This window comes from Amblyraja radiata, chromosome 23, assembly GCF_010909765.2.
Source record: "Amblyraja radiata isolate CabotCenter1 chromosome 23, sAmbRad1.1.pri, whole genome shotgun sequence".
Taxonomy (NCBI): domain Eukaryota; kingdom Metazoa; phylum Chordata; class Chondrichthyes; order Rajiformes; family Rajidae; genus Amblyraja; species Amblyraja radiata.
In genome coordinates, this window is record NC_045978.1 from 2203688 (window position 1) to 2222376 (window position 18689).

The 18689-nt window shown below is 44.2% G+C and overlaps 1 protein-coding gene across 4 annotated transcripts in view; it reads left to right on the plus strand.

The window, feature by feature from the left end:
- Positions 1–18266, plus strand: part of LOC116986140 (nucleolar protein 4-like) — a 161642-nt gene extending 143376 nt beyond the window's left edge. For 2 of the 4 annotated variants that reach the window (XM_033041319.1, XM_033041322.1), the window contains 4 exons: positions 1831–1989; positions 8314–8436; positions 8878–9064; positions 16189–18266. In XM_033041319.1, coding sequence (XP_032897210.1) covers positions 1831–1989; positions 8314–8436; positions 8878–9064; positions 16189–16391 — 672 coding nt within the window. In that variant the 3' untranslated portion in view covers positions 16392–18266. Of the gene's footprint in view, positions 1–1830; positions 1990–8313; positions 8437–8873; positions 9065–16188 lie in introns of all 4 variants that reach the window. The other 2 variants (XM_033041320.1, XM_033041321.1) reach the window with 2 other exon arrangements.
- The last annotated feature ends 423 nt before the right edge of the window (positions 18267–18689 follow it).

Genomic DNA, 18689 nt, shown 5'->3' on the forward strand with positions numbered 1-18689 from the left:
CGGCTTCTCAGCGGGAAGACTTTATTAGACTTTAGCGATACAGAGTGGAAAGAGGCTATTCGGCCCACCAAGTCCGTGTTGACCAGCGATCACCCCATACACTTGCACTATCCTACACACTAGGGACAATTTATAACTGACCGAATCCAATTAACCTACAAACCTGTACATCCTTGGAGGGTGGGAGGAAACCGGAGCACCCGGAGACAACCCACGCGGTCATGGGGAGAACGTACAAACTCCGTACAGACAGCACACGTAGTCAGGATCGAACCCGGGTCTCTGGTGCTGTAAGGCAGCAACTCTACCGCTGCACCACCGTGCCGCCCGATGGTTCTTGTACCTGGAGCTCGCAGTTTTCAGGCTCCCGTCTATATCATCCCGAACAGGAGCAAAATGCGAGTGTGGTGAGGGTCTTTGATGATATCAGCTGCTTTTATTGAGATCATTTGATGGTGGGGATGTCAGTAGCTCTGGCACTGTCTAACACTTAGGTCAGCATGAAGATTAGGCCAACTAAAGATACAGAAGGGTCTCGTATCTCACATTAGACATGCCCTTGAACATGATGACTTGTCACGTGGGGAAGCTCTCAATCTGAAAGTTTGTTGAAATGTAGATGGAATGTGATCTGACAAAACTTTGCTGAATAGAGTGCTGTGATCACATGGCAGGTTTAATGCAACTAATAGCAACTCTTAAATAAATCTATTGGTCTTCCTGGAACACATCCAAATGGATCTGGAAAGTTTACCTTTGGGTTTTAGCCAGAGTGTAAAATCCTTACATTTGGAGGCAGAACCATTAATAACAGGTGAATCAGTCCAGGACTCCCAGGCTGAAATCGTGCAGTTATACGTAGTAATTTGTTAATTAAGTCAGTATGAAGTTGTGGAATTATCTGCATAGAATTGTCAAACGGTGACACAAGAAACTGCAGATGCTGGAAGCTGGAGCACAACACATTGCTGGAGGAACTCAGAGGGTCAGGCAGCATCTGTGTTGGGAACAGACCTGATGACATTTCGGGTCGGGACCCTTCTTCAGACTGATGGGGTGGGGGGAGAAAACTGGAAAAGAGGTTGGTGGGGAAAGCCTGGAGATGATTGGTGGATACAGATGGGGGGGAGTTGATTGGCAGATGCGTGGAAAAAGTGATAGAAACAGAAAATAGGTGCAGGAGTAGGCCATTCGGCCCTTCGAGCCTGCACCGCCATTCAATATGATCATGGCTGATCATCCAGAATCAGTACCCCATTCCTGCTTCTCCCCAAATCCCTTGATTCCATCAGCCCTTGGAGCCCTATTCAATACATCAATAGATAGAGACTGGAGATGAAAAGGAGATCAGGAGAGAAGAGGATGAGTGAAAGGTAAATCTGGAGGGAGGAGGCTCTGCCCACCCCCACCTCCCTTTACCAGCTTCTCCCGCGCCATCAGACTGAAGAAAGACCATTCCTTCACAGATGCTGCCTGACCTGCTGAGTTCCTCCACCGCTTTGTTTTTCATTGAATCAATTGTCAAGTTCAGCTCCTCAAACATTTTTTTTAAATCCTCATCAAATTAAAAACAAATACTTTCCAAAAAAAAGTGCAAGAGGATTAATGTGAAACCATTAATTTTAATTTCATGTGTAGGAAGGAACTGCAGATGCTGGTTTAAATCGAAGTGCTGGAGTAACTCAGCGGGACAGGCAGCGTGCCTGGAGAGAAGGAATGGTTGACGTTTCGGGTCGAGACCCTTCTTCTTTATTTTAATTTCATGCCAGGGTGTGTGCACGTCTCTTCTCCATTTACCCTGCCCTCCCTTTTCTCTGTTTCCACCTGCAGGCATCTCGCCTACACACCTCCTCCTTCAGACAGGAGGACAGGGAAGAGGGGGCTTCCAACTTCTTCATGTCTACAGTCGCTGCTGCAGCTCCGCCATCGGCCAGCAGGAAGCGCACTTGCTGGAGGGTGAGACGGACTCCGGGCTTTCCTTCCTCTGAGGTGAGCCGCTGTGTTTGCCCAGAGGTAGGGCCCCACATAAGCAACAGGGGCAGCACAGTGGCACAGCGGGTCCAAGCGCTGCCTCATGCCGCCAGACTCCCGGCCTCCATACAAATCTCAGTATGCACACATAATCAGAGTTGGTAGATTAAACCTGTTTAGCCTTATCAAATTGGATACAATGCTTAATTAGGGTCTCGACCCAAAACGTCACCCATTAAGTCTGAAGAAGGGTCTCGCAGTGAAACGTCACCCATTCCTTCTCTCCAGAGATGCTGCCTGTCCCGCTGAGTTACTCTAGCATTTTGTGTATACCTTAAGCTTAATTATCAGTCAAATTCAGGGACAGTTTCTTCCCAGCTGTTATCAAGCAAGTGAATCATCCTACCACAACCAGAGAGCAGTGCTGAACTACTATCTACCTCTTCGATGACCCTCGGACTATACTTGACCGGCGGTTGCTGACTTTACCTTGCACTAATCGTTATTCCCTTATCATGTAAATGGCTAGATTGTAATTATGTATTGTCTCTCTGCTGACTGGTTAGCACGCAACAAAAGCCTTTCACTGTGTCTCAGTACACGTGACACGTGACTAAACTATACTACCGATATGCTCAGAAATTAGTCCAAAAATGGTTCAATCCCAGTTGATTCGTACAGGTGTCAGGTTATGGGGAGAAAGCAGGAGAATTGAGTTAGGAGGGAGAGATAGATCAGCCATGATTGAATGACAGAGTAGACTTGATGGGCCGAATGGCCTAATTCAACTATTACTTATGATCTTATGATTGATGTCTCAATTTGTAGACACCAGCTGATAAATCAGAAGCTTTTACTTTCACAGATTCACAGTTAAAGTGTCATCAATATAAAATTAGGCATTTCTATGCGGCACGCGTTACTTTTTTTTTGCAACATAATTTTTTAGATAATTTAAGGAATTATCTATATATATTAATATCCTCAATGTCTGTTCCCACTATTAGATATTCGAGATACTAAGTTTTGGGAACCTTCATGTCATGTTTTGAAATTCCTCTTTCACACAAGTTTTCCAACTAATTGTACAAGAGTCTATCTATTCACTTTGTCACAGCATCACCAAATGTCTATAAAATTACACTCGGCTGAAAGCAGCATCATGCATTATAACATTTGTCCTGGAGCGGAGATTTAAGCTCCAAATGGCAAGCTGATTAGTTTCAGGAGAAGTACTGCAGGACTGATTAGTGGGAATCTGCCTGATATCTCTGACCCTTCTGGGGATGTTGCGACGACATTTGGGATTCATTAAAATGAGGAGTTTCAAGATTTCATTTGCCATTTACATTCCAATCTCCATTAACACGTCCAAGACTGCCTGATTCTCTCATCAATCTTTATTGTAAGGTGCTTATTCCCAAGTATTTACTTAAAAATACATTCCTACCTCATTGAGAGATGGCATGTCAAACAGTAAGCCAGTCGTTCTAGATGTTAAGAAAATGTTCTGTTCTCCTGTATGTTTTCGAAAATGAACGGCAATAACTGCAAGTAGAGTCTTATTTTGACATATGCTTTACAGCATCAGTGTTTCTACACGGCTGCAGGTTATTAAGTAGTCTTGTTGTTCATCGTTGCGTTTGCATTTAAATTGAACTCTGAGATCTGAGCGCTGCATTGGATTAGACAGTATTATTTTTACCTCGGTGACCTGGGATTAAATCCAGTTCAGACTGATGGGATTAAAATCCCAGCTGTTTTGAAGAGCCCTGTTATAAATGAGTTGTGGGCAGTTTTCATTTATTTCTCATTGAGGATGAGACTGGAACAAAACTGACACCGATTTACAATTTCACCACTGGATGACAGGCAAGGGAAATGGGGGGGGGGGGGGGGGAATTCAAACTCTCGTGCTCTGTCATTTTAAACCACGGACTGTAAAGAGATTTAAAATATCCTGAAGATATGATAAAGTGTAGGTTAGTTCATCTTCGCAATATATGACTTAATTTAAATCGGAAACTAGTCATTGTCAGTTATTAAGCCTGAATATTAAAAATATGGAAGTTAAAGCAAGATTAAAAAGACAGGAGGGAAGAATTTTCGTTAGAACACATTAGAGGTGGAGAGTGTATAATGTGCCGTGATTTCAAAAGATTGTGGATAAAGGAGGGAGGAAGTGGAATTAAATGAATAGTGTATTTACAGCATCTCAAGAATAAAACATCTAAACAAAGGATTAGTGGCAGTGGCATTGACAAGTATGTTCCCCGAAATATTTATTATGCAGAACATATGGAAACGTACATGTACGGAGTGACATTTGCAATCTCAGGGTATACTTAAGCATTTCACAAGTAATGAACCAGCTGTAAAATGTAGATGCAAGGACCTGCAGATGGTGGAATCTTTCATTGAACACAAAGTGCTGGAGTAACTCAGCGGGACAGGCAGCAACTCTGGAGAGAAGGAATGGGTGAAGTTTTGGGTCGAGATCCTTCTTCAGACTGACACGTTCAGAAGGAGGGTCTCGACCTGAAACGTCACCCATTCTTTCTCTCCAGAGTTACTGCCTGTCCCGCTGAGTTACTCCAGCATTTTGTGTCTATCTTCGATTTAAACCAGTGTCTGCAGTTCCTTCCTGCACAAATTGCATTGTCCTGTTGCCAGTACATATGATAATTGAACACTCTTGACTGATTATTTGAGCAGTTGGAGGAAGAGGGATGTAATCTCCTCAATCTCATGTCAAACTGTCCAAAAACAATCAGTTGTCTCAATCAATAGTAGTACTCATCTCCGAGATTCTGAGATGAAACACATTGCAAGAGACATTAGACAATAGGTGCAGGAGTAGGCCATTCGAGCCAGCACCGCCATTCAATGTGATCATGGCTGATCATCCCCAATCAGTGTCAATCACAAGAGGTGGGCATGTATCACAGCCTGACACATCAGCGCAGTAGTAAGCGCACGGCAACTGGCAAAGCTACTTCCATTGACATCCCATCTCTGGAGAACATGGATAGGCGAGGCAGATTAATCAGTCTGAAGAAGGGTCCCGTTCCAAAATGTTTCCTATCCATGTACTCCAGAGGTTCTGCCTGATCCACTGAGTTACTCCAGCACTCTGTGTTCAATGTGTAAAAGATGGCCACTGTTACAATGCAGGAGCAAGAGTAGTCACGCTACACACAGGAATCCACAAACAGCAGTGAAATAAACTGTTTGTAATTTATCTCATTGTTTTGGGCGAAGGACAAATGTTAACCATTTTAATGTTCCTACGGGCGGCACACAGCGGTAGAGTTGCTGCCTCACAGCGCCAGAGACCCGGGTCCGATCCTGACTACGGGAGCTGCCTGTACGGAGTTTGTACGTTCTCCCCGTGACTGTATGGGTTTTCTCCGGATGCTCCAGTTTTCTCCCATTCTCCAAAGATATGCAGGTTTGTAGGTTAATTGTAGGTAAATTGTAAATTGTCCCTAGTATGTAGGATAGTGTTAGTGTATGGGGTGATCGCCCCATACACTAACACTATCCTACATACTAGGGACAATTTACAATTTACCTACAATTAACCTACAAACCTGCACATCTTTGGAGAATGGGAGAAAACTGGAGCATCCGGACAAAACCCATACGGTCACGGGGAGAACGTACAAACTCCGTACAGGCAGCTCCCGTAGTCAGGATCGGACCCGGGTCTCTGGCGCTGTGAGGCAGCAACTCTACCGCTGTGTGCCGCCCGTAGGAACATTAAAATGGTTAACATTTGTCCTTCGCCCAAAACAATGAGATAAATTACAAACAGTTTATTTCACTGCTGTTTGTGGATTCCTGTGTGTAGCGTGACTACTCTTGCTCCTGCATTGTAACAGTGGCCATCTTTTACACATTGAACACAGAGTGCTGGAGTAACTCAGTGGATCAGGCAGAACCTCTGGAGTACATGGATAGGAAACATTTTGGAACGGGACCCTTCTTCAGACTGATTAATCTGCCTCGCCTATCCATGTTCTCCAGAGATGGGATGTCAATGGAAGTAGCTTTGCCAGTTGCCGTGCGCTCACTACTGCGCTGATGTGTCAGGCTGTGATACATGCCCACCTCTTGTGATTGACACTGATTGGGGATGATCAGCCATGATCACATTGAATGGCGGTGCTGGCTCGAATGGCCTACTCCTGCACCTATTGTCTAATGTCTCTTGCAATGTGTTTCATCTCAGAATCTCGGAGATGAGTACTACTATTGATTGAGACAACTGATTGTTTTTGGACAGTTTGACATGAGATTGAGGAGATTACATCCCTCTTCCTCCAACTGCTCAAATAATCAGTCAAGAGTGTTCAATTATCATATGTACTGGCAACAGGACAATGCAATTATACATTCTATATACAACCTCTAGTTTTATGTTTTTGAAAAGAAAAGAAGAAAGACAAGAAGTAGGGGGAAAAAAAAAAATTGGAGAAGAGAAAAAGAGGAAAAATAGATAGTAGAAAATAGAAAACGTGAAGTGTGTGTATAAGAAAAGAAAAAGTGGAAAGTAGAAATAGGAGAAAAAGACCCTTAAAAGAGAAATTTTCAAATCTTTATTCGGAGATGTAAATCTATCCACGACCTGACCTGAAATCAGTAATCTTTACTGTACCGCTGCATCACATGATTCCAAAAAGTCGATAAAAGGAGACCAACTCCTTAAGAATTGGTCATATTTATCTATTAGTCGGAGTCTCATTTCTTCAAGGCGTGCTATGTCCATCATATTCCTAATCCACATTTTAACAGTTGGAATAGCTGTATTTTTCCAAAATTTAAGTATCAATTTCTTTCCAATTATTAACCCATAATTAAAAAAAACTTGTTGGTCCTTATTTAAATTGATATCTTCTACTATTATTCCAAATATAATCCATTCCGTATTAGGTTCTATTCTTGACTTGAAAAGCTTTGTAAATATATCAAATATATCGCTCCAAAATTTATTCAACTTTATACATCCTACAAATGAATGTGTTATATTAGCATTTTGAAACAAACATTTATCGCATCTGGGAGAGACGTTTGGGTAAGGCAGACGCCCTTGTTAATCAAGAATCTATCAATCTCCGCCTTAAAAACATCCATTGACATGGCCTCCACCGCCGTTTGTGGCCTAATGACTGAAAGTAGCACAAAATACATGCACATGTTGAAAACGCATTCTCTCTTCTTCCTACATTAACATTGGTATCAATCCACTAAAAGCGATGCAATATCTGTACTAAAGGTAAGCGTGGGATCTGATTCATGTGTGCCAGGCGTTCAGAGAGCATCTTGATTCAATGTGTTCTCATTCTGGTGATGCCCTGAGCTCTGTGTCCGCACCTTTCATCATCATCGATGATGTGCTGAAACAGTTTTAATGATAATTCTACAAAACCGTTCACCATCTCCCTGCCCAACAAACTATGCAAACATACTTTGATGCCATTTATTTGCACACTTGTAAATATGAACATTAACTATTTCCCCCAGCACCTACTTGCAAATGACGTGCTGTATTGTGTGTGGCATAATGGAGTGGATGCTCTGGTTAATTCTGGATGTGAATAAGGCAAAGCTGTGTGTCATTGCCATGGTCACAGAGTTCTGTCTCATGAAACGTACTTTGCCTCGACTGTTACATGGAGTATACGGTTTCTGGGAAAGCTTCACCTGACATCTGTTTATAGTGTTCAGTGTTTGAAAAATATTCCATTTGCTGTACAGGAAACAAAAGGAACTATTTACCGTGGACGCAGAGATTTTCTTTACAAGCAGATCTTATGATTGAACGGGTTTTTTCCCCAATGTCCCACATTTTGGGCGGCACAGTGGTGCATCCAATAGATCCGCTGACTCACAGCTCCCGAGATCCGGGTTCCATTCTAACCTCGTGCGCTGTCTGTGTGGAGTTTGCACATCACCTTGTGACCTCCGGGTGCCGCGGTTTTCTCCCACATCCCAAGGACGTACGGGTTTGTAGGTTTATCGGCCCTCTGTTGATTCCCTTTGATCTGGTATTTTGTTGGTTCACATGCTTGATCAATGGTTTTATCATTAATGTTTTATTATTATTAATGTTTAGTGTTTTCGGAGTCATTCGTAACTGTCACTGTATGTCATGTTGTTACTTGTGGGCGGAGCACCTAGGCAAAACTTACTTACTTACTGTAAATTGCCCCCAAAGTGTAGGGAGTGAATGTAAAAGTGGGATAACATGGAACGAGTGTGAACGGGTGATCGATGGTCGGAGTGGACTTGGCTGAGTGCTCGTCAGTGTTTAACGTATCCATACTTCCTCCTCTCCAGGCACGGCCCACCCCTCCACACCTCACCTCAGCGATGGCTGAGAACATTCTGGCTGCTGCATGTGAGAGTGAAAGTCGGAAAGCTGCAAAGCGAATGCGACTGGAATCCTACCAGCAGCAGCAGGTAGGTAGCAGCAGCGGGGAACGGCTGGGGAAGGCTGGAAAACAAGGGAGGGCATTAACTGACTCAGGCCATGTGGACAACCACATTAAGTTTCAATGCCTAGGATGAAACTGCAGATGCAGGTTTAAACCGTAGACACAAAAAACTGGAGTAACTCAGCGGGACAGGCAGCATTTCTGGAGAGAAGGAATGGGTGACGTTTCGGGTCGAGACCCTTTTTCATATGGGGGGGTCTCAACCCGAAATGTCACCCATTCCTTCTCTCCAGAGACGCTGCCTGTCCCGCTGAGTTACTCCAGCTTTTTGTGTCTATCTTGCATTAAGTGTGAGTTTAGTTTATAACCAGGTGTACACAGGTACAGTGAGAAGCGCACTGTGTGTGTGTGTCTGTGCCTGTCTGCCTGCCTCTATCTGGGATTTGCTGACTGCTGTTTTCTGCAGGACGAACCGATTGCACTAGACAAGCAGACGCAACAAGGCAGGGAAGCAGCCCAGCTCCCGCACAGCGCGTACCCACTGCCAACCAGCACCTACTCACAGGATCAGATGTACATCAACGGAGGCCTGAATTGCACTTACCGTGGTCACAGCACTATTGGAGGACTGCAGGCTGGCTCCCTCTGCAATGGTAGGGACATTGTAACCCTCTACCATCAATACTGTGTAGTGGAAACGTTTCCTCCTCTGGTTACAGTGATATGAAGATGGACACAAAATGCTGGTGCTACTCAGCATGTCAGGCAGCATCTCTGGAGAAAAATAATTGATGGCCTTTTGGGTCGGAACGCTACTTCAGGCCCTTGTTGAGTCACCTATTCCTATTCCTTTTCTCTTGCGATGCTGCCTGACCCACGACACGGCGTTACCCCAGTGTAAACCAGCGTCTGCAGCCCATTCATATACAACAATATTAAATTGATTTTATGCAAGGTGGAAGTGTAACTGCATAAATTAAGCTGGCTTGATTTTATATTTGTTGTAAACGTCATAGGTAGGTTGGAAACAAACATGTTTGAATGTATTCACTGCGAGTTAGATGTTAGAACGTGGACCAGTCCAGCACAGAGCTACCATGATGGTGAGGCCACACCGACAGTCCTGCGGTCCAGTACTTAAGGATGTTCCTGTCATTGGAAGATCTCCAAACGAGGTCAATTTCTGGTCGGAGAGAATTGTCCCATTGGCAAGGACACAGATTAGGTCTGCAAACTTCAGAGCTGAAGAACATGAGGGCTAATCTAATCAGAGGGCAGTGGAGGCAGGTTCTCTGGATGCTTTCAAGCGAGAGCTACATAGGGCTCTTAAAGATAGCGGAGTCAGGGGATATGGGGAGAAGGCAGGAATGGGGTACTGTTTGGGGATGATCAGCCATGTTCACATTGAATGGTGGTGCTGGCTCGAAGGGCCGAATGGCCTACTGCTGCACCTATTGTCTATTGAAACATGCAAGATTCTAAGAGGGGATGTGGGATTCCTACACTCCTCATTATTAGAGTTTTTTAAAGAACTAAACAGAAAGGTTTATACTTTGAAAATTAATTTGAGGTGAATGGGGTTTGGATAGATATAGATCATGAGTGCAGCATATTTATTCATTTTGCAGATATCATGTAGCTTACATTAAGTAACTTTGAAGTGGAGAGGGCTAGGAATGGTGGTGAGCTGGAATGACTGACATTCACATGTTCATTCATCAAAATTTGCAATGTCATGACATCATAGGTATGAATTTATTTGAAAAAACTTGGAACGAGCTGCCAGAGGAGGTAGTTGAAGCTGGGACTAGGTTTAAGAAACAGTTAGACAGGTACATGGATCGGACAGGTTTGGAAGGATATGGGCCAAACGCAGGCAGGTGGGACATGTTGGCCGGTGTGGGCAAGTTGGGCCGAAGGGCCTGTTTCCACACTGTATCACTCTATAACTCAAACTGGCCAAATGAGATCTTCAACACGAGGATTGCTTTAGAGAACAGTACAGCACAAGAACCTTTGGCACAAGAGCTTGATGTCAAATGTAACCCCTTCTGCTTACACATAATCTATATCCCTCCATTCCCTGCATCTTCTTGCGTGTGGCGTGCACAGCCCAACATCGTAGGACAACTTGTTCTATTTGATCTTTTTTGATTGTGCACGCCGGGCTGTTTGCTTTCGTCGAAACAGGGCGGACCACGTGAAGGTTGCAATCTTCCACCCCATTCCCTGCGTATCTATGTACCTATCCAAAACCCTCATAAATGCCGCCACCACCACCACCTCTGGCAGCGCGTTCCAGGCATTCAACATTCTCTGTCTAAAGACTTGTCCCTCTTACTTTAATCCTAGGCCCTTTAATCTTTGACATTTCCACACTGGGGGGAAAAGGTTGTGACTGTCTACCGTCTCTGTACCTCATAATTTAATGAACTTCTGTCCGGTCTCCCCTCAGTTTCTGCTGTTCCAGAGAAAGTCCAGTCGCTACTTCAAAGTAGCTTTGATTGTGCAGCCTATTTACAAACACTGCAGTAAGTCCTTTGCCTCCAAAGATTTCTAGTTCACATTCCAACTTGCCCCGGAGCAAACATTTCCTTGATTTTAATGAGTTTGTGAGCATTTTGGAAGGACCACCAAACAGAAATCCCAGCATTAGCGTGGGAACTACAGATTTAACAGAGAACATTTTACTAAGACTGTCCACCACAGGAATATTATCTGGAGTTAAAGGATCATGTGGTGAAGAATTTTGAAATGAAAATGTTCCTGCCCTTACTGACTTGATTCTTAAGGTGTATACTGGTTTGTAATGCAGCAGTTAGTGAATCCATTGAACTAATTGAGAACAGGTGGCACACCTAGAATATTTTTAGTATATATACTTGCAGGTATAATGACTTTGTTCTGAATATTTACAGAGTTCAAAACTCAGGACTGCAGCTGCTAATTTTCTCAGTGAACCCGTTTGCCAGAAATGACTCGTACATCCAGCCAGCCTGTTCGTTCAGTTGGGACTTTCATCCGTTCTAATTAGTCCAGAAACTAAGTAGATAAGGTTCAGTCTAGAGGTTTGAAATTTTATGCAAATAAGTAGTTTCAGCATTTAAAGTACTTCAGTTTAGTTGAGAATGTTAAGTAGGCATAAGGGAGACATATCAGGAGTCGGACTTGTGTAATTAAGTCGGTTGTTTAATTATTATCCTATTAGTTGGAAGAACTGTGTTACAATTAGCATTTGAAAGGATTTTATTGGACTTTAATAAGAGTGATCTTTTTTACAGTAACACTGCATTTTAGAATCCCAGCAGGTGACATTTGAAAGCCCCCGCCGCAGATAATGGATTGTGTGACAACATGCTCATAACTAAATAACTTTGTTGCATTCAGGAATAAGAATCAAGTTAAGTGCTAACTAACAGAGAGAATAATACCACAATGATCATTGATTAATTCATCCTTGCTAGCCTGGAAAGTGCCTGCAAAGTTTGTTTTTCCCCCAATCTACGACCTATCCTTTGCAGCTGACAGCAGATCTAAAGCCTGAGGTGGATTTAAACTTTGCCACCATTTTACACATTGCTCTCGGGTCTGAAGAAGGGTCTCGACCTGAGACGTCACCCATTCCTTCTCTCCAGAGCTGCTGCCTGTCCCGCTGAGTTACTCCAGCATGTTGTGTCTATCGTTGGTTTAAACCAGCATCTGCAGTTCCTTCCTCCACGTTACTCTCAGATGTACTCCTTCTATCGTAGCTGAATAAGTGCAAGCATTGACCTGGCTGTGTTTAACTGCTCTGTTTCTCCCGCATCTCTCTTGCGATGACATTGTTGAATATTCACTGATCTGACCCTAAACTTTATTTACTATGCCTTGTTCCCAGCCCCTGAAAACCCCTTTCGGGCCAAAATCAAATATTCATCTCACTTTACTTCTGCACCAGCTCCACTCTCCCACCCCCATCTTTGTATGTCCCAAAACCTTCATATCACAGCAGTGAACACATGTGGTAACTGAACATTCACCAGGTTAGACACAGTGCTGCAGTAACTGAGCGGAACAGGCATCATCTCTGGAGAGAAGGAATGCGTGACATTTCGGGTCGAGACCCTTCTTCAGGCTGTTCACCACGTTAGATGAGTTAATTTGCATAAACACCAAGGTGCAATTAAATGTACACAAAAAAGCTGGAGAAACTCAGCGGGTGCAGCAGCATCTATGGAGTGAAGGAAATGGGCAACGTTTCGGGCCGAAACCCTTCTTCAGACTGCATCTCCTCCCTTCCCATCGCTCCATAGATGCTGCTGCACCCGGAGTTTCTCCAGCTTTTTTGTGTACCTTCGATTTTCCAGTTCCTTCTTAAACAAGGTGCAATTAAATTCCTTGTTCGCGAGTAAGGTCAGCAAGTGCAAAACAGCAAAAGTTCCAAACAATGTGAAAGTATAATATTCGAATAACTGAACGAGGTAGAATTAAGAGTAAGCGTTCATGGAAACACAGATGTGGTGTTAAAGGATTGAAGATGGACTGGATGTGAGGAAGTGCCGAGCCTGTGATGGACGGGGCTGTGGTCACCACTCTGTGCAGGTTCAGGCGGTCAAGAGCAGAGCAGTGGTCAGACCCGGCTGAGACGCACCCGTCAGAATAGTTTGTGTAGCACATCTGTAGACGTTCGAGAGAAACCTCATGGACATGCTGAATCATCATAGATGTCTTTTCTTGATCGGTACATTAATTTGAAGGGACCAGGTTTGATTTCTGGTGATATAGAGGCCTAAGGAACTTGAAGCTGTCGACCATCTATATAACAGAGATATATAATTCACTTTGTGTTGAAGAAGGAACTGCAGATGCTGGAAAATCAAAGGTAGACAAAAGTGCTGGAGAAACTCAGCGGGTGCAGCAGCATCTATGGAGCGAAGGAAATAGGCAACGTTTCAGGCCGAAACCAAGGGATTGATACAAGCAGTGCCGGAAGTCAGTGGGTCAGGCAGCATGTGAGGTGTGAATAGACAGGCGATCTTTTGGGTTGGGACCCTGCTTCAGATTGTTATGGGAAAGAGTTTAACGCAGCTATTTGCTTCTAAACAATTTCTTTGCAAGTTATAAAAATGCAATGAGTTGGTCCCTTTCATCAGACAGTAACCAAAGTCAAAAGAGCAAGTGGCCAGTGCAGACATCAGTTGATCTTTACAAGGGTGTAACAAGTTCAAGAGAACGCTGCATCTCCTCCCTTCCCTACGCATGCTCCTGGTCTTGTTGACGGAATGGTTCGTACTATACGCCTGTGAGAGAAAGGCAATCATGGGAGAATTAATTGTTTGTATTAACTTTGAACTCTTATGCCCCTGTCCCACTTAGGAAACCTGAACGGAAACCTCTGGAGACTTTGCGCCCCACCCAAGGTTTCCGTGCGGTTCCCGGAAGTGGAAGCAGGTAGGGAGACTGACAAAAACCTCTGGGAACCGCACGGAAACCTTGGTTGGAGCACAAAGTCTCCAGAGGTTTCCGTTCAGGTCTCCTAAGTGGGACAGGGGCATTAGTATACAGACTTAATTAACTACTGTAGAAGCGTGCACGGTTCTTTTTTAGTCGGCTTTGTGGAGGGGACCAGGCCATCGAGCTTGACAAATATGCTGGAATTCTGTGAAGAAGTAAATAGCAGGACAGACAAAGGAGAGTCAGTAGATGTTGTTTACTTAGATTTTCTGAAAGCCTTTGATAAAATGCCACGCGGGAGGCTGCTAAGGAAGATGAGAGCCCACGGTATCAAAGGGCAGATACTAGCATGGATAGCATGTTGGCTGGATGGCAGAAGACAAAGAGTGGCAATAAAGAGGTTTTTTTTCTAGTTGGCTGCCAGTGACTGGCGGAGTTCTGCAGGGCTCGGTGCTGGGGCCGCTACTCTTCACGTTGTATATTGATTTGGACGAGGGGATTGAGGGCTTTATGGCCAAGTTTGTGGATCATATGAGAATGGCTGGAAGGGCAGGTAGTGCAGAGAAAGCAGGGGCTCTGCAGAAGAACTTGGACAGGTTGGGAGAGTGGGCAGAGAAGTGGCAGATGGAATGTAGTGTAGCAAAGGGAGGAGTCATGCACTTTGGTGTAGGTATAAAGGCCTAGACTTCTCTAAATGGGGAGAGAAAATCCAGAAAATGGAGGTGCAGAGGGACTTGGGAGGTGCTGGTGCAGGATTCCCAAACAGTTAATCTACAAGTCGAATTGGTAGTAAAGAAAGCAAACTCAATGCTAGCATTTATTTCAAGAGGGCTTGTATACAAAGACAGGTATGTAATGCTGAGGCTCTATAAGGCGCTGGTCAGGCCCCATTTGGAGCACAGTGAGCAATTTTGGGCACCGTATCTGAAGAAGGATGTGCTGGTTCTGGAGAGGGTCCAGAGGAGGTTCACAAGAATTAGTAGGTTAACCTCTGATGAGTGTTTGTCGGCACTCGGTCTGTTCTCGCAGGAGTTGAGAAGAATGAGGGGGGAACCTCATTGAAACAGACAGAATAGTGAAAGGCTTGGATAGAGTGGATGTGGAGAGGATGTTTCCACTAGTGGGAGAGTCTAGAACTAGAGCTCATAGCCTTCGAATTAAAGGACCTTATTTTAGGAAGGAGATGAGGAGAAATGTCTTTATTCAGAGGGCGGTGAATCTGTGGAATTCTTTGCCACAGAAGGCTGTGGAGGCCAAGTCAATGGATATTTTTAAGGCAGAGATAGATAGATTCTTGATTAGTACGGGTGTCAGGGGTGATGGGGAGAAGGCAGGAGAATGGGGTTAGGAGAGAGAGATAGATCGGCCATGATTGAATGGTGGAGTAGACTTGATGGGCCGAATACTCATATCACTTATGACCTTAGTAATTTATTTTGTGTTCCAAGACGTGCTTTGGAGGTGACATTTCTAAACGTCAGTGCATTAACTGTTTTGGATTTTCCTCGCTAATTTGTTAAATTGTAGAATCGAGAACCTTTTCTGGGTGAGTTGCCAGATAGATACATGCAGCAAGAAAACAGGCCCTTCAGCCCAACTCGTCCATGTTGACAAAATCGCCCCATCTACACTAGTCCCATTTGCCTGCATTTGAGCCATATCCCTTCAAAGCGTTCCTGTCCAAATGTCTTTTAAAAGTTCTTATAGTCCCTACCTCAAATACCTCTTCTGGCAGCTCGTTCCATACACCCACCCAACCACCCTCTGTGGAAAAAGTTGCTCCTCAGGTTCCTATTAAATCTTTCCCTTCTCACATTAACCCTATACCCCTACTTCTTGGTTCCCCTTCTATGTGTAAAAGATTCTGAAATCAACCTATCCATTCCCCTCTTGATTTTATTCATCTCTATAAAACCAACCTCCTGCGCTCCAAGGAGTAAAGTCCCAACCTCCCTGTAGCTCTGACCCGCGAGTCTTCCCTCCAAGGTGAAACCAGCCATCCTGAGCAACTGCCTTCCAATAACTGTCAGTTCAGTTTTGTTTATTGTCACGTGTACCAAGGTACAGTGAAAAACATTTGTGGCTTGCTAACCAGTCAGCAGAAAGACAAGACATGATTACAGTCGAGCTATTCCCAGTGTACAGACACATGATGAGGTACATGTTGATGTTGCAGCCCTCTCCGTGGGTCTGTGCTAATCGTACCCACTGCTGGTAGGTTTCCAGTCGCCTTCCCTCTGGTTTGTGATTCCCCGACCCTGGGTAAACGACTGGGAACTCGCCACAGAAAGATCACTGGATGATATTGAAACACTTAACTGGGTTCATTTCTAAATCCTTCCAGGGCCGACGGACCTGAGCATGAAGGCGCTGACCTCAAATTCGACTTCATCCAGCACGAGCTCGAGCAGGAGCGTGACGGCCCCACAGCTCAGCCCGACAGAAATCAACGCCGTGCGCCAGCTCATCGCCGGCTACAGAGAGTCGGCCGCCTTCCTCCTCCGCTCCGCAGACGAACTGGAAAACCTGATCCTGCAACAGAACTGACTCCCAGCAGCAGAGTCCTGGTGATGAAAGTCCACGTTCTGTAGTTAGCCAGATGCAAAGTGGACGTTGGGAGGGGCGAGCGAGCTCCCTCTTGTTACACGATGGCCATTAACCCACTGCTGCTATGGAAGTGAGAACGCCACCAACCTTTAACCTCAGACCTCCATCAGGACCGCGCGTACGAATGCGTGCGTGCGTGCGCCTTCAACCCAAGGACCTCATTCACCAGAGTATCTTCATCTCCTCTGCTGGCAGCGCACACTGGCAGATTCGACACGAGCAAGGACTCGGCCCCTGGCCCAGGCAGCTCCTGACCAGTTGCCACACAGACCCACACAGCATCCATATCCCAGGTGCTATACCTAGTTATGCTGCTAACAGAAATAACCTAATCTAGGCCTCTGGAAGAACAATAGAGCAGAGGATTTCATCTCTATTGGTTCTGAGTTTGTTTCCGGTCATTAGTTTGATATGAGGATTGTAGCATTACACAGTACATGCGTCACTCGACTCATTTACAAAAGCTTTGTCATCACCAGCCCATGATTGTTCCCCAGATTCACCAACTAATCCACTCTCTATGGTGAAGCCCGCCCTCTATTCCTGCTGAGATTTGCGGGCACACATGGTCAGGATTCACACATAAAATGTCCTGACATTAAATGTCATCACCCTTGGACTAACAAAGCCAGAGGTAGATGCATTGATGGCTCTAGAGTGATATTTGTGTACAAGACACACAGCTGTGATCTACCCCAGTCAACAGGTGAGGCTACTTCATTAGTACTGGACATACAAGCTCTGTAGAATGTTGATGCGTGTTCCAATCTCAGGATGAGATTGCCTGAAAAAAATATAGCATTTGTAGCCTGTAATTGTGTAATCTTCCATACAGTGTCATGATTGAAACCAGCTATGCTTAAAACTGGAGCTTCGACTTTTAGAATAGGCTTTTCAGAAAAGCCTTCTATCTAGTGTCAGCGGAAGGAAAACCCTATTGTAAAAGTCAAAGCTCCAGTTTTAAGCAGAGCAGGTTCCAATCAGACTCTGTTATTATTTGGTTTAATTAGCAGTGGGGTTGTAACAGTCAGGTCACGACTCATCTGTGAAGCAAACCAGAGGGTGACTGTGTATAATGGAGAGCACACTCTTCTGTTTTAACACCACACGCCTTCTGTATCAAAGAAAGAGAAATAATATCGTTCATCAAATGTAGAACGTGTAAACACCTAATATGTGAGCGTCGGCCCGCACTATTTACGCATGTACTTGCAGCAGTTTGAGGAAAAGAAAATGATTGAGTAAATCAGTGAATGAGTATTGCCTGACTAGAATGAACTCATTAAATGCATCTGACAGGTTACATTTCACAGCCTGTTCTGTTCTTATATTTAGTCCTCAAATCCCATCAGATAACTTTCACTTTATTCACTGCCAAATACTTAATTTAAAATCCTGCAAAGTTGAAGTTTTTGTTTCTTCAGCAAATAAAAAAAAACGCACCATGAATTTGTTCAGAGCTCAGGTAACTATTTATACCAAGGGAACGTTTTTACTGTTTTTATAAAAAAAAGTGAATACTGTGAAACCAAAAACTGGTTTGTCATTTTATACATTTCTCTAAGTCTGCTTTTAATAGTTGCCATTAGCTACAAAAATAGTTGTTCCAGGTCTTTTATTGTAAAAAATCAACACTGTGTTTGGAAAGTTTCCAATGAAAGGTGAAACTTTCTTCACTAGCACCGAGCTGTATAAATATTTGCATTAGATTGCTCTAAGGCAGTACTTTGTTGAAGAAGGAACTGCAGATGCTGGAACAATCGAAGGTGGACAAAAATGCTGGAGAAACTCAGCGGGTGAGGCAGCATCTATGGAGCGAAGGAATGGGTGACGTTTCGGGTCGAGACCCTTGGGTCTCCCATTCCTTCGCTCCACAGATGCTGCCTGATCCGCTGAGTATCTCCAGCATTTTTGTCTATCTTTAACCTATACTTTGGTTTATTTCATTTCAGCGGCAAAGCTTGGGTTTTTTTCGGGTCAGTAACCATGCTCCATGCATTCAGGGATGAACTCATTAACTTTGGAGAAATATCTACCAGTTAGACAAGTTTCAGATGCTGCCAGTTAACCCTCGAGATAAGATTAAATGGATTTCCTACCAGCCACTAGATGATGTTAGTTTTCCAAAGAATTCTATCGAAACTTGCTTTATTTATACTGCGGAAATCGCTCATATTTTCTGCGAGGATTCAACAACGGATGCATTTTTTGCAAGGGCAGAACTAAACCTTTAACTCT